At 34.5% G+C, this 17,315-nt stretch overlaps 1 protein-coding gene across 4 annotated transcripts in view; it reads left to right on the forward strand.

Moving 5' to 3' along the window:
* Positions 1 to 17,315, forward strand: part of USH2A (usherin) — a 391,511-nt gene that overhangs the window by 62,829 nt on the left and 311,367 nt on the right. For all 4 annotated transcript variants that reach the window (XM_064414216.1, XM_064414218.1, XM_064414217.1 and 1 more), the window contains 3 exons: positions 3,367 to 3,562; positions 4,334 to 4,464; positions 14,081 to 14,276. In XM_064414216.1, coding sequence (XP_064270286.1) covers positions 3,367 to 3,562; positions 4,334 to 4,464; positions 14,081 to 14,276 — 523 coding nt within the window. The remainder of the gene's footprint in view (positions 1 to 3,366; positions 3,563 to 4,333; positions 4,465 to 14,080; positions 14,277 to 17,315) is intronic.

Below are 17,315 nucleotides of genomic sequence, written 5' to 3' on the forward strand. Positions count from 1 at the left end.
GCTTTGCAAAGACAAGTCAGCATTTCAAAATGCCTGAGAAGGTGACATTCTAGCCTTGGTGTCACTTCATCACATTTTTAAATTGTTTACTTTTGATAACGTGCATTGCAGAAGCATGTGTATAAGTACTATAGGTGTGTATGTACACTGCTTATTGCAACTGAGCTTTCAGAGTGGGCTCCTACATAGGTTACAAAATGGAAAAAAAGGAATTAATTCCATATAAAAGAATGCCACTGAGAGGCAAGCAGCAGAATATTTAAAAGGTGTTAGAATAAAAGGTTCTAGTTAATCATGACTTATTGCAAGTTTTAAAGTATTTTTGCTGTTTTTGTCTGAAGTATTTCTTTGGATATTTGTTAACTATTTCTTCAGAGGCACTGTCCACAGAATTCTTAGAGCCTGAAAATGAACTTGGTATATAAAGGCTTAGGCTCAAGTCACTGGTGATGCCGTAAGTATGCTTCAAGTGATATATTTTTCCATTTTTGACACTAGTTTTATACAGGATTGTCTGCCATAAATTTTAGCATAATGGTTATTTTTCTTCTTCCAGTGTAAATATTAAGAGAGAAAAGCCAGTGCTTATAGGAGTATGCTTTTAAATTTTTAATAATAATTTTAGCAAAAAAATATCTTGAATGCATTGTTGGAAATCAGTTTTTAATCATAGTTTTAGACTAATGAATTGGGCCAATTTAAGCTTGGTATTTTGGCCACCTGGCTCCATGTTATGTTTTCTCAGGAAACTTCAGAGATGGTGAGAAGTTCAGATATTACATATAGGAAGGCTTATTTATAATTGGCCATAGGGAAAACCATATATTTAAGATGTTTTCTGAAGGGCCTAGATGTAACTCAGAATAAGGACATCTGCATGTTTCTGTGTGTTACAGTTATAGAGGAATGCTGGTTTTTCTTAAACATTAACAACCTTTGTAAATCTACTGCTAGACCTTGCCATGGGCTTTTTGGAAATGTACTTAATTTTCCATGTGGTAGCCAAGAACCAAACCCCAAATATCTCGATTTGCAGTTCTCAACTACTATGCTTTGGATAAATGCAAAGTTTAGATTTGGTGAATGAAGATCTGAAGATGGCAATATGTACATCATAATGCAACTAAACACGAAAGTTCAGCCCCAGAGGTCTGGAAGTTTAATACAATTCTTAACCTAATAAAGGTGTGACAAACAGCAGGGTGACGTGGGGGTACAGTGCCCATTTTTATTGCATGCAGGTCTGAGAGCTGCTAGAAAAACAAACGTTTCACACTCGTTGCCAACTTCTGAATGACTGCTTTTGTGCCAAGGAGGTTGTAGACAGGGGAAGTCAATCTCTTCTCCCAGGTGAAGAATAAGAGGAAAGAATCTCAAATTGGGCAAGAGAAGGTTTAGCTAGCACAATTGCTAGCTAAACCTAGCAATTGGCTATTAGGAAAAATTTCTTCAGTTGAAAGGGCTGCCAGGGATTGGAACAGGCTACCCAGGGAAAGTGATGGAATCACTGTCCCTGAAAATCTTTAAAACAGCGTAGATGTGGCTTTCAGGTATATGGTTTAGTGGTGAACCTGGCAGTGTTGGGTTAATAGTTGAACTTGATGATCTTTTCCAAAAGATCAGGTCTTTTCCAAAAGTTCCTTTCCAAACCTAGTAATTCTATGATTTTCAAAAATCTTGATGAAGTTTTAAAAGTCACACAACAAGAGATGTTTCAAAGAGGCTTCTTGCTATGTAATCAGCTGCCATCTTTTTCTCATGCTCCTTTGTGTCTGTGTGTCATTTAACAATAGGTGCAAGCAGAGGTGTGCATAAGTAACTGATCCAAGATTAAATCTGGAACGAGATGATGAATGCTTTCAGCTGCTGTGTGGCTGGCCATGCACAAATACAAACTTAGGGCTGGCAGGTTGATAGCTATTCCTGCACTCTATTTTCCTTTCAAGGAGGACATATTTCCATAGACATGCTGGGAGGTGGGAGCTGCATGAGCTGGATATTTTGGCTGGTAGCTTGTTTCTTTGTTGTGCTTCCCAAGTTGTGCCATGCCTGAATGAACCCTCTTGTCTTGTGTTGTTGGGTGCTGTGTAATACTGATTTTTCTCAATGCAGAGCAAGAAGGGACATGGATATAAATGAGGGAAGGACTTGAATAAGTTACAGCTGTGTAACTTGTGAAGAGTTATGGTTAAGGTGTTGCCCTTAGCGCTCTTAAAGTGAGATAATCACAATTAGGCATCAATTGCTCTGATAAACAAAGGCCTGAGTTCAAGGTCTCGAGTGAAACCCTACTACTTTTCATCCTGAAAACTCCTTTTTTTCTCTCACTGTGGTGATATTGTGTGTTTTTTGTTTGTTTTTAACAGATTTTAAAAAGGTGCAGTTATTATTCCTATCTTATTGCTTACTTTTTATTTAGTGTATTCAAACGAAATTTCAATAGATAAATTCTTGTGATTTCATTTTCTGTCCTGAGTGTCTTTTGTTATAGTTTGTGACTGGCCTGCAATTGTTGGACTATTCTAGGCTTATGTTTTTTAATTCAGATTGTTTTACACACAAAAGATGCCTTCCCAGCACCAGCTGTAAGTGAAACAATTTAGATACTTCTATACAGTTTCCTAGTTTTCAGTGTATAGGTGAAACAGACATACTAAAAAGTAACAAAGAGTTGTAATTCTACTTGGAATAACAACCATAAAGAAAGATGATCATGCTTCTCAAGATTAAGAAGGAAGTTACCCGAAAAAGAAAATAGTAACATTATAATTAATTATTAATTAATTTGGGCAATTAATAATTGCCCAAATATGTAACAGAATCAACTTATTTTGAAGCATTTAAATTCCTTCTGAAAGACAGAAATTATGATTGCAATGTATTTTGTTTCATTCACAAGGTCAAATGGTAGTAGTACAAACTACAATTATTACAATGTTAGAAATGACAAGAACATGCATTGTTTAAAGTGCATCCAAATGGATGGATTAGGTGAATGTCTTCTGTGCCATAAACATAGCAAGCACCATTTTGCATCTTGAAAGGTTTAAGTAAATTGGAATCTCAGAACATTAGCCTGTGTCGAGTATCTAAATTCTTAAAATGTTGTTCTTCTGCTCACTTTCCTTGGTTTTACTCTGTTTTTAAAATGACTTTAAAATGTTAAAATATTAAGTAAAATGTTGGGTTTGTTATTTCCCTTTGTGCTTTCTCACGTTTTTTCCAAGCAAAATATTATTAACATTTAAACTGGGGAAAACACATAGACAGAAATATGAGCATAGAGATTATGTTAGTAAACTTGTGAGGTGAAGAAATATTCATGTCTAAGAAGCAGCATTTTCTTTTCTTTCTGATTCCTTTCAGTGCGATCGCTGTTTGCCATTGTACAATGACAAGCCTTTCCGTCCAGGTGACCAAGTTCATGCCTATAACTGCAAACCATGTCAGTGTTATGGCCATGCAGAAAGCTGCCACTATGACTTAGCAATGGATCCTTTTCCACAGGAACACCACCGAGGCGGTGGTGGAGTTTGTGATAACTGTCAGCACAACACAGCTGGTAAGTCAAAGAGAATGGACTGTTTATTTTACAGTTCCTTTTTGACTAAGTCTTGTGTCAGCTGAAATTAGTAATGATCAATGGCTGACAGTCCAATAAATTCTCATGTATATGTATTTTTAAACTACTCAGTGCAGTAACAACAGTGGTGTCAACTCTTAAGCCATGGAAAAATACTGTAAAATTTAATCCAAACTTGTATAAAAACTTTCATGCAAAACACATTTGAATAAATAATAAAAATATACAGTTTCAAGGCTGTTCCCATTACATGTGCCAGAGCATTTAAATTCAAAATGTAATCATATTGGACCAGTTTAACTGACAATGTCTAAAAAGGTTGTCAAATTTCTCTAATGTCAGTTTCTTGCTTACTGAATAAATCTCTTTATTCAATGTAGGTAGTACATTTGAATACTTAAAAAAATTTCTTCTATTTCAGTTTTCTTGGCTTTATCGAGTAAAGATAAAAAAAAGTTTCAGTTTCAATTTTTCCAAAAAGATATGTATAGGCATTTGCATGGCACAGCTTTTATATAAGTGTGGTATTATATAACAGATGGAAGTTTAATGGAGTAAAACATAGTTTGTAACAGGTTCATTGTTTCATATGCTCTGGATCACTAAATTGGCAGGTAGAGATGAAAGGTGCATTAAAATGGACGTCCTGAAAATTATAGAATTCTCTCAAAGGAATAGTCTTTAATTTTGAATTATACAGCTAATTTTAATGAATTGGAAGCCATAATGCATAACCTTTCTTTCATGCAGGAAGGAACTGTGAGCTGTGCAAGGATTTCCATTACAGACAAGCAGGTGCAGATCTTTCAGCCACTGATGTTTGCAAACCCTGCGACTGTAACGCAACGGGCACCAAAAATAAGAGCCTTCTGTGTGATAATGTAAGTAGCCTTAATAGAGAAAAAGGAGAAAATGTTTCAATCAGCTGGGTTGACAGCCATAAGATTTTACAAAGTACATTCAGATGGTAACTAGTTTATATAAAAAATGTGCTGTAGTCCAGCCTTTTCGGAATGATAATTGACTTACATCAGACATTTGAAAGCTGAGAAAACAGAGAGGAATTTGCAATGTACTGCTGAAGACTTACTAATCTAGTTCAACAACAGACATAAAATATGTTCTATGAATAGTAGTTTTGGGATGCTGCCTCTGCATTCAGTAATGTTAAAACATCTAGGTTTTGAGTGTTTGTGAAGGTCTTGGTACTGTCGTAAAGTTTCTAAAAGGTTTTGAAAATTCAGGCAATAAGCTGAACCTGAAATGGAACTAAAATTAAGCTACTTTTCCCTATAATAAGACAAGAATTGATCTCCCTTTTAATTTATGAAGTCCATTAAAAATAAAAGAAACCCACAAAGCGATGCTGAGAAGGGAACACCATCAGCTATGCTTTTAAAGTCAATGGACTTCATTGTCATGCAAGCTGTCTAGTCCAATAATAAATCTATCTGTAACTTTTAAAACATGTATGTTGGAAAAAAAAAACCAGGAAAAGTGATTAAAATCTTGGACATATACAAAGTATATATTGTGGTTTATGTTCTATTCACATGTGTCCTGTCCATTGCCAAAATCTAAATTTTTTAGGAATAGGGAAGAAATAATTGTTTTGAAATTTATTGTAAAGGTAGAACTTATTCTGTGGATAAATGTGATAGAACTTGTTCAGCTTATTGCCACTTTTCCTCTTTCTTCTTTTTTTCAACACTTCTATTTGTAAAGTAATCTCTGGCTTTTTTCATCATATGTCTCTTGTCATTGAATTTTGTTTAACAGTGAACTCTTGTGGATCCTATTGTATTTCCATCCTTAGTTACCATCATAGATGTACAGATAAGTGCCCAGTTTGGCTCAGTGCACCTCACAGGACTCATGCATTGGTACATATTCTGTGTAGCATGCAAATACAGCAAAATATATTTTTTTAAATAGTCTGCTGTATTATAAAGGGAAATTCTGTTACTGTTTTCAGTCTTCTGAAGTAACATACTATACCGGTAACACAGAAGTGGGAAAAAAAAGCTTGCAAAACACAGGTATCATGTTAGGATTATTTTTCAAGACACAGGAGAAATGAAAGCAAATTTTAATTTATGTATCCAAGGTTTCTGGTGAAATGTTAACCTAAATCAGCTTTAACTGTGATTAGTAATCAGAGCAACAGTAGTTTACAGAAATCAGTGTTTTATACTTAAATATACAAGAATGTTAATGATGCCTGACTATGAAACTATGAACAGGGAGATAAAATGGGAAAAATGGGGGATGCTTGATAAAGCATCAATTGCTGCAGTAGAAGCAGAGCAGGGAGAAATGATTGAGAGGCATTAAAGAATAGATTAATAAGGCTGGGGACTAAAGGCTGAAATGAATTACATGAAATAGGAAGGCATCATTGGAGGAAGTGTTTCCAAATTTGACCTGTGGAAGATGGAATCATAAGGAATAAGGACCCTACTCATGAAAATTAATTGTCACATCACATTGATAATTTTCAAGGAAATTTGCCAAAAATGGGGCAGAATACACTTTTACTGCATAAATCATCACTTTCTTCAGATCATCAACATTTTTTTCTTTTTGCCAAGTGCCACTTTAGTCACTAAGTTCCAAGAGGTACAGAGTTCCAAAATTAATCCATTGAATCACAAAACAATCTCATCTATTGAATCACATAGAAAGACCATTCACTCATCAAAGGAAGTATTATTCATGCTGGTAGTTTGCAAGCTGTGTAGAAGAGCTGACTGCAACACAGTTGCTCCCATCTCAGTTCTTTGGACTGATCATGAAAACTTTATGCCTCTTCTCTTACCTATACACTCTGCCCTTGGTGAGAAATGCATGTAAGTACAGAGAATTTCTCCCTTGCAGCGTTTCTCACTTTTCATACCTCTGAAGATCATGTCCACTTACAGACCAGGGTAGACTTTGTATTTTAAAATGCAGGCTTTGTATTTTAAAGTGCAAACTATCATAGTAAAGCTTCAAAATGGTGACTTTATGGCTTACAGTAACAAGTAGAATTTTAGGAGTGGTGTAACAGTGTACCCACAAGCAGTTTGTTAGGCATTTTTGCAGAGTGAGGTTTTTCTCTGAGATTGGTGAGTACAAGTGAGAATTGCAATTGTCCACTTCTGTGCTGGCTATTGATGTTTAGTCATTGTAGAAAAGATGGTTGTGTTGTCTTTGTGAGCTTTTGTCATGAAATATTTCAAACAATCAGAAAGTCTAGATGTACTCTTAGAGGTGCTTGAGCCTTAGGAAAGTGAAAGAAGAATTGGCTGCCTTTCTCCTTTCTCCTTTCTCCTTTCTCCTTTCTCCTTTCTCCTTTCTCCTTTCTCCTTTCTCCTTTCTCCCTAACAATTCACACCTGAGAAAGGTCTACCAGAATACTGCTGACGTGATCATTCTTGCTCTAGTTAGAGATTAATGTTTTCTGGCTCTCATACCAAAATCCTTTACTTGTTTTCCTGTACTGCTTTTTACCCAAACTGCTCTACAAATGCTTACATATTCTATCAGGCATGGCAACTTGTGGTTCTTTTGTGATTCTGTAATAGTATGTCATATATAATGCTGGGGGAAAAAAACACTCTTCCTGGGCATTTCTTTTTAGAGAAACCTGAAAGTGCTGCTTTTGCCTTTACCTGATCTTTGGAAGTAACATTCTGGTCTCATTGAATTTAGTTATCTTTAGTTATCTCACTCAGCTTTTGCTGATTTTGAAACATTTACCCTTAACATCCAAATAATTATGAATCAAGTACTTGTTGTGACGATGTTGTATTTAACAGCAGAGGATATTGTTCAGAGTTGCAAAGACTTGATTTTCTTCTGTCAAGATGGCAGCTGTATTGTCTCATCTTATAAGAAAACTCTAAGGCAAGAAAATTAATAAAATGTTACTTACTGTTTTCTCTGAAGAGTCACACGGAAGCATATTCCAGTACTTCTGAGTAACTATCTGAACAGTCTTCAGATTTCACCTTGCTGCACACTCACTAAATAATGTTTTTTAAAAATTATATATATATTCTTTTCACAAAATGAAAATAGTATTTCTATTTCTATTTTCACTTCTGTGTTAATTATTTTATCTAAAATTAGGATGAGTCTTCCCATTTTCATTTATCTATCGATATGGTTTTCAATCTGTTTATTGTGATTGACAATAAATAAATAAAGAAATAAATGGAATATGTGTTGTAAGTGAAAGAACACAGGTCAAAGCAGTTCATTAAGGGGATTTCAGTCAACAGATTTACCAAAAAGAATAAGGAATGTAAAGAATGCAAATGTGCCAATGAAAAATGTTATGCATATTTGAGTCCATAAAAAATCAGATTATCAAACACTGTATTCTGAATCTGGGTTTCTCTTAATGAGAGGCCTTTAACCTTATTGCTAAAATGAGGAAAAATTAGCTTTTTATGTTCAGTAATCCTATGGCTTTATTTTGGATGGATTTTATAAAGTGGAAATGCTGGTTTTCTGTGAGGGTTTATTTGTGGGATTTGGTCCATCCCACCCCTTGGAGTGTTGTGGGCAGAGGGTAAATGCCTCATTTTATGTTTGAGCAAAAGTAGTAGAAAGCTACTGACTTTTGAAAGTCATCATATGTGATGACAAGAAGATGTATCAGGGGAGGGTAAAGGAACTTCATTATTGCTGCTTATTCAATTTTAAGTTCCCAAAGCTGACATCCCGAGAATACTCTCAGGTATTTGGTGTCAGACCATTAACCTGTGTGTGTGAGCCAGCACACTGTACTGTTCTCATTTCCAAAACTGGAGGAAAAGAAAAGTCCCCAACCCCCTTGCTCCCTCTTCCTGAGACTGCAGACAACTGGATATTGGGGTCCTTGCCAGATTTGCATCAAGTAAGAAGATAGTGAAAAATATATGATTACCATTTATATCAGAAAGGCAGAACATTGCGACTGGTACCAGTCAATTGCAAAATTGGTGATGGCAGGATGAACAGAAAGAATTTCATGCCAGACCTAAATAAACCCCTGAGTCTTGCAATGTCCTGAAACTTGCAGTGAGTCAAGGGAAGGTGCTTCTGCTGTATTAAAGAGTAAATACATGAAATTAATAAAGACTTGGCCAATTATATGATGTTAATTTTTTTCAGACAATTTTAAAAACCAGAAGTTAACTTTGGAAATAGAAACCTCAAGTGTCAGCTTTTTTAATTTATTAAGATCAAGCCTCATATTGCATTATTGTCCAGAATTGGATAGACTTTCTGATTATATGTTTTTGACACTATATTGCTTCCATTACAGACAACAAAGAATAGGAATTTGAAATTACAAGCATATCCAAGAGGAAGGAGTTGATTTTAACTTTCATGAAGACTGAGGCAAATGATTTTTCCAGCAAATTGCATTTTATAATATAAGAATATCTATGGCCAACAAGAGTTTAAATAGTCAGAAGTTACATTTCTGATACTATGATATGTACATGTTGAATATCTACTAGGTGAGTGCTATGGCTAGACAGTTTGCTGTACTCTAATGAACAATTAAGGCAGTTCTTTGGAATATGTCACCCTTTGTCCTGGGTGTTTAAGTCTCTTTTTCAGTCCATGTATCAGTCTAATAAGAGAAGCGTTGCTGAACAGGCTTTGCTTTGAATTTGTCATTCTAGATGTAATGTGTTAAAGTGTCCTCCAGTTAAAGAATGGTATCATAAGAGTCTAAGGCAGGTGAACTGCTCAGTATACCTAAAATTCAGAAACATTAAGTAGTTGGATTCCTGTTTAAGGGCAAGTCTGCAGCTGGCATAGGTGGCTGACATAGGTGGCTTACACTCGAGGATATAGGAATAATGTCTATTTTGTACATAAATTATAAATGACACAAGGGATACATGTGAACTCAGCATTAGTGATTTTGTGTATCAAATAACAATTGTAATTATGAGGTCCCAAGACACACCATCACTTGGTAATAATGCTCAGCCATGTTAATTTTCAGAGTGAACAATCCAGTCAGACGTTTTCCATCAGTGATTTAGTACCAGGATGGTCATGTTAATACACTGTCTGTTTGTGTCTGCTGACTATTTTGGGTCAGAACCAGGATTCTCAGGCATAAGTAACAGGAGAACAGATTTCTTTCTGCTCTTCTGTAACCAAGATTGGTCATAGAGAATTGAAATTTTTCTTTAAATGGCAGATAACACTTGAATTGGGGAAGGGGGGAAGTTTCAGTAATATCTCCAGTGAACAACTGGTGAAATTCTGGTTAACAAACCCTTTAAATATTCATTGCTACTAATATTTTCAATGATACCATGGTTTCCAGAGTAAGCTAGATTTACAGAAATGATAATAATAACGAAAATAGCCCTTTTCCTGTAATTCACTTGGATTTTTATGTAGTTATTGAAATAGTTTCTTCTTCCCATTTTGATGTAGATTTCCATGAATAACCTGTGATACACCTATTTCTGCAGCATTATAAACATTTATCAGCTTGTTCAGCTTCTTTGAAACAGCATTCATTGCCAAGCATTTCACAGGTTATTTTGGTGCTTCTCTGTCTGTACAGAGAAATTAAAGATAATGTTTTTCTATATTTCTATTTTTTAAATCAAATTCTCCCCAGATTAAGCCCAAATATTCTTTTTACAGAGAGATCTGCAAATGGTTTTGTTGGCTGGTTCCTAGATAAAATTTAAATTTTTTAATTGGCTGGACATTTCTCCCTCATTTGAAGAGTTATAGTTATTCTTCAAGCATCAGGGTTTTTTTACCCTGGTATGATAAAGTTAGGGGATGTACATTTTCTGCAAGTGTGTGTGATGAAAATTACTGCTCCTTGTAATGGCTTGACACAAAATTATGCTGAAGATCTTGGTATTCTTTGCTTCTTTTAGCACTTAGTAATCTACATGTTTCACTTACGACATCTGGAAATACCTACCCTTTGCTCACAGTTAGCCATGGGTTTCCAGGTATTCAGGATCAGAAAAGCTCTGCTGTATGAAATAAGACTAAGCTAGCACAGTATCTTCTCTGATTTCCAGAAGTGTGATCCTGCTGTGATGTGCTTTTCTAGATTTCAGTTATTTATGGGTTTAGGGCTACCTGAGCTAAACTCAGGATTTTCATCTGAGTAGCCATATGTTTGGGGTCCACAAATGGAATTAATCTAACTAAATTTTTTAAGCAAGTAACTTCCTTAGGTTTACTTCGTTGGAATTTCCTGGGTGTTCTGTCTTATAACTTGAGGGGAAAAAAAGGGTATTCATTCTCTAAGACACCACCTCTGATTTTGTAGCCATGTATTCCTTTCATTTTGGTCCTTTTTTTCCAAACTGTACAGTCTTTAGTCTCTTCATTTTTATCTTTGCTTATTCTACTCACTCTGTGACCTCTTTTATTTTACAGAGGATAACCAGATGCACAAATTATGTAAAATGTTGATACAAACCAGATTTTTATGACACAATGAGATTTCCTGTGTAATTTTCAGTTCTTTTATTGATAATCACAGTATTCCTGTTGCCTTTTTAACTGCTTCAGAGCTTCCAAATGATTTGTAGGGGAAATGGAGCAGCTTTAACAGCTTCTTTCTTGAGTGGTAATAGCTAATTTTGGATGTATCACTGTCTATCTATAGTCAGTGTTGGTTTTTCCGTGGTGTTAAGTTTGTACTTCTTGATGTAGAAATTAATTTGACTTTTTGATCATCCATTTGGTTCAGTATATGTGACATATTAAGATATTGCTGACTTAGAGAAATGCAGTAGTAACATGTAGCATGGTTTCCTTTTGGAAAAAAAGTACCAATCTTTTCCAATATAGAATTTAAATTTCTAATAGAATTTACAATAATAATACAAAAAAGCCTACTAGAATGTAGATCCTGGAAACTTCCTTACAGCCTTTTAAGGAGAATGACTCAATTTTATTCTTCTTTTACTGGTGTTGATTTAAGCAATTATTAAGTATTTCAGTAATGCTATATTTTGTTTCATCTAGAACTTGAGTCTTAATGTGCAGTCACTTTTCAACAGATGAGATTTTGCTAAAATATTTTTCTTCTGACTTCTTTGGTTTTAAATAAATCTTAAAAATCATTCCTGATATAGAAAGGTAACACCTCTTTCATAGTGAAGAGCTGTGGAAGACTTCCTTTGTGATCTCTGCTGTGGTTCTCTTTCCTGAATGCTGCACATAATCGTAAAAGCATTAGTTGGTCATCTGCTCTCCTCCAAGCAGAATTGTTGTCAGTGCTATATCCATGATTTTGTCTGGATAAATCCTGATACCTCTAGGAACAGAGATTCCACATCTCCTCGGGATAGCCTCTTATTGATGTTGCACTTCTCTTTTAGTGAAGTGTTCCAATGTCCACTGTGAATCTGCTAATCATACCACTTAATTATTCATTGCCCTGATTCTCTGGTAGTCTTCCTTTGTTTCTGAAATTCAATATTTTTTTTCCTTCATGCTTTAGGCATGTTGCTTGTTAAATGCTGATTTTTGTGTTGCCTTATTCTAGTTTTTAAAATTTGGCAGTGGCTATCCTCTCTTATTTAGCTACCCTGTTTTGATATTTCTTTCACTTATTTAAGATGAAATTTCACATGTAATGCTTTCCTTCCCGTACTAACTTTTGGAGTAACTTCAAAGTTTTTTTTTGGTATGAGTTGAGTGCCATTGTGTAAACTGGGTATGCTGCAATCATGAGCACAAAAATGTTTCTTTTACAGTTAGGCATTAAGCTGGGTATTTTTCTTCATTTAGGATTAAACTCAGAGTTGCTTTTCACATGTGAGTTCTCTGATGAATGGCTGTGATGCATGACTGGGTCTCTTATAATACACTAAATATCTACATCAAATCCAGTCTAAAAGGGAATTAACTTGAAAATCCTTGTTGCTGTGTTTTCTGCTATTGTGGTCTTTTAAGTCTTCTCGTACTTGCTGTTGTCCTGCCTTTCTAATATCTACATCTTCTTGAAAAAGAAGGCTGATACATCAGTAATAGATCTCTATCAAGGAGTCATACTAAAGAGATTTTGTAGACGACAGAATGCTTTTATGAGGAAACGGTAGGTGTATATGCTTCTCTAACTTTTATTCAATATTTTCTGCACTGAGAATTTACTTTTAGATGTTGAAATACTCCATTTAGTATTAATAAAGCTTAGAGCTTAGTTTTAGATTCAAGGGTATGATGATAGTATTTAATTGGAACTTTCCAGTAGCTTTGTCTCTCATGTTTTTTCAGCTTGGCTCGACTCATGGATTAAAGATGAAAAAGGCAGCTTTTAAGAGAAATTTTTGTTTCAGTAGCTAATTAAAAGCAAAGTACATTGAACTACAATTGTTGATGTCATAGAGGAATGCTGGTTTTGAATTATTGTACTTTTTAATATTTTAAATATTTGCACCGAAAAAAGTAAGCTGACACAAAGAAAATTCCTTATAACAGTTTCTTTATTTGTGCATTTCCCAGAACACTTCAGTTAGAAAAGTTAGTTTTTGTTCCTTGATCATGAATCCCAAACCTTTTGCCAATTCCCACGTTTGTGTTGCTTTGGCTCACTCCCTGGGATTGTTTTTATTTTGTGCATTAACCAATGTCTCTGTTTATCCCTGTGCTGTTGCCCTTTCCCTGTGGTTGGTTTCCCCACCATATTGGAAAGTGATGAATGTAGAGATTGGGGCTTTTCCCTGGCTTTCGGAGGTCTGAAAGAGGTCTAACTTTTCAGGAGCCCTTTAATCTTGCACAAGATATGAGACTTGTACTCCCAGATCATGGTCCAGGCATAACAAAGGATGTGTCAGCTCCTTCTGAATAACAGTGCTACACATTTAGGGATGAGTGAGGACCTTTACATAACCCCACTGAAGTGAAATGGTTTGGATCCCAGCTGAACCAAGAAAAGAGGGAGAGGGTTTCAGTTGCTGAACTGTTGTTGGATCACATCCTTCAGTAAAGGGACAGGAAATGTACATTGGATGAGTAATAAAAAATTTAAATCTTCAATTTTGCTTCATTCTTATTTAACTAACATTTTCACTAAAATAAATAAGCATATGGGCAGAATAAAAAATGCAAAACTTGGCCTTTGAAGATGATAGTTCTTTACGGTAACTGTGATTGAAAAAATTATTCATTTTAATATAAGTCACCATATCTACAATGAAATTTCATAAATATTCTTTGCAGGTTCTCTGTCCAGATAGTAAATATGGCTGCATTGTTTACTCACTTCCTTTTCCCTTCTGTTTTGAAAGAACAGGACTTTTAAACTCTATTTAAAAGTCGAATAGTTACTCTGTTCAATATTTCTCTTTTTTTCTCTCTCTCAACAAATTAAAAAATGCTCACAGGCTTATTTTTTTTTCTGTTCCATTTAGAATTTTCTCTCCCCCCGATTCATACTCCCATTCTTGTTGCTAATGAATGTATCATCTAAAAATAGATATGTTCATCATTCTATAATATTTTGTATCTTTCCAGATTGGAGGCCAGTGTAATTGTAAGAGACATGTGTCTGGCAGACAATGCAATCAGTGCCAGGAAGGATTCTACAATCTGCAACAGTCAAACCCTGATGGCTGCAGTCCCTGTAACTGTAATACCTCTGGGACAGTCAATGGAGATATTACCTGTCACCAAAATTCAGGACAGTGCAAGTGCAAAGCAAATGTTATTGGTATGTGTAATGCAAGAGTTCAGAACCATTTTTCTTGTTTTCTCTGGAAATAAAACACACTTGGTTTCTAAATGGAAGATATAGAAAGCTTCTTTGCTGAAGGCAGATTGCAAAAATGAATGAAATTAACTGCTGAAAAATTATTAATTTAATAATTCTATCAATATACAGCTTGAAGCTTGGTTTAATCAACCCTTTAGAAGTTTCTTTATGGCATAGCTACATTAGCTTACATAGCTCCATACTAATAAGTCACAGAAATAATGTAATTTGCTTACTGCGTAGATGTTTCTTTTAGGAAATTAGCACTTTTTCAACGTTTTGTACTTAATGAGTTCTAAGCAAATCGTTTCCATGCTAGTTTTCTTAATAGACCAAAATAAATGGATTTTTTTCTCAAAATATTCTGTGCTACAGGGTCCTTTGTGATAAATCTATCAATTTTTTTCTATTATATTTCTTTGAACTGTTCCTATGAAATGCAAAATAAGTCAACATAATTCCACAGATCATGTACATAGCTAGGGTTAGTTATCAAGGGCCACATAATTTTAATTTTGTAATTCAATGCCAAGCTGATTATAATAAACTGCTACCTTCTGTGTTATTTATCATTTTTTTTACAAGACGTGCTTTTTTGTTTGTTACTCCCACAGGTATTTTTCAGAAATTAGATTTGATTATAGCAATTTATTACTTCCAGCATATTTGAGGGGAGCCACAGCCACATAAGGACAAAATTTATCAAGTGCCCAAAATACACAGTATATATAATACACTTTGAAATGTTGATGTATGGGAATATTATGCAAGGAGAATTTCCTGATAAAGTGAGCCTTGCATGGTAACTGTACATGTCTCAGACTATACATATGTCTCAAAAAGAAAAATTCCTCTTCTTCTTTGTTATTAACAGAATTAGTAATCTATTTTTTCCTCACCCTAACCAGGTTTGGGTTGCATTTATAATGTTCAAGTACATGTTAATGTATTTGGTATTATATATACCCTCACTTGTGAATGTTGACTCATTTGTAACGTTGTCTTTGTTGCTTTTGGAAATTAGAAGAAGGAAGAAAATGTAGAATAACAAAAAATAATGAAAATCGCTCTAAACAGTTTCAGTCCTTTTTCCTGTGGAATGCTGTATTTTTCGTACAATGAAAAGGGTGCTAAGAGTAGAAAACCTCTGTGCATCTTAAACCCTTTTTCTACCTTAAAGAAAAAGGACTTCAGAGCATTCTTAATTATATATTCATTGCCCGCATTTTATGTTTGAACCTGTGAAAACACTTCTTAATTCGGCGGCAGTTTGGCAGACATGAAATGCACAGTCTGGTTCTCATGTATTTGGTTATCTACATATTACATTTTCTCCCCTTTATGAAAACATTAAGAATTGTTTTTATTTTCACTGAAATAGTTGTTAAAAAAAAGCAAATGTGAATCTATGCTTTCTGTACTTTAGCTATGATGGGGGGCTGTAGTTTTGCAAGTGTTTGCAGGATAAAGACCTAATTCTTTCCAGACTAGATTCTCTTCTTTTTTTTGTTTTCTAAACCAATTGTAAATAAGCTTCTGTATATTGAAACGTGTGCAGCAAACTTTACCAGGGGACTTTGCTCTTTGGATTTCTAAATTGGTTTTTAGAGCAATCTGTCTGTTGCCATTTTATCTATTTAAACAAACATGATAACAGAAAAATGCAACTATGGACTGCAATGTTATGAAACATGAACTGTTAGAGTTAACACAACTGTTAAATCTCTCTAATGATTCTATCACCAGTAAAATACATTAGCACCAATAATTTTATTTAAGTAGGTCATTCATCTAGAATAAAAAGGTAGAAGAATGTGAATTAAATGCCAAGCGTGCTAACTCCCCTGTACTTGTTAACATTGAATGTGATGCCCTGTAGGCCTTCCTCAGTATCGTTAGGAATAGATTACCTGTCAGGAATATGTATGGCATATTCAAATAAGCACTGCGCATATTTTAAAAACTGATATGATATGAATCCATGTAGACCAATTTTAATAGTTCAAAATGAGTCATAATTCTTGTTAACAATACAGTTATTTTTAAAATTTGCAGCAATAGTGGTCCTTTTTTATTTTCCTTATTGAAATTAAATGATATGCCTTAGGTGAGTCATTCATCACTGTTAAAGGAACTCACCTTCTGTTGGAGATTTTGAGTTTTTATCCATATATATAATTCATTCCCTACCATTTTTAGTTTTATTTTTCTACATGTAAGTTGCTAGGTGTATTTTTGTATGGTTTTGTATTTTTTTTAAATGATTACAGTATTTTGCTAGAAGATTGTATTTATATTTTCCTATATGGAACAATTAAGTCACAGCTTCATAGTGAAGGATTTCCCTCTGCAAGGGAAAAATACATAACTGAATTTGCATTTTTCGTGTAATAATCTAGTTTGCTTTCTTGTAATGTACATTTTATAAACTAACATATAAATGCTATCCCTTGGGGCAGGGATAAAGCAAGCATTGACTTTGAAAACAAAGCTAATAAAACTACAGGATGAAGCATGAAGAAAACAGTTTATATTTTAATTTACTGCAGGAGTTAACTAAATCATACATTTAGATAAAAATATTTCAATTTGCATTATGGAAAACATTTTCTGCTTTCAGTAAGGGGTAACAATAAAGACTAACATAAATACAATCAATGATAAAACTCAAGTATGGTGTTAAGCAAATAATTTGTTATAGTTAGTCTAACTTGTGCTGTCCCAGTGTATATTTAATGTTTTTAATGCAATATATAAATCTATTATCAGAACAGATTGTGAGCCTAGTGCAATTCTCTGTGTATTGCATTTCTGCAGTATAGGGTGAAGAGTTCACGTAAGCATTGATTGTGCAACAGGTGCTGTTCTGGGGGACAAAGAGATTAATTCTGCTTTGTCTTAGAAATGTTACAAAGAATCTCTTGCAGAAGTATCTTAAATTGTATTAAGAGGCCAGCAGAAATGCATTGCTTCTGAAACAGATTGGAAAAGTAAACA

Source organism: Passer domesticus, chromosome 3 (genome assembly GCF_036417665.1).
Source record: "Passer domesticus isolate bPasDom1 chromosome 3, bPasDom1.hap1, whole genome shotgun sequence".
In the NCBI taxonomy this organism is placed as follows: domain Eukaryota; kingdom Metazoa; phylum Chordata; class Aves; order Passeriformes; family Passeridae; genus Passer; species Passer domesticus.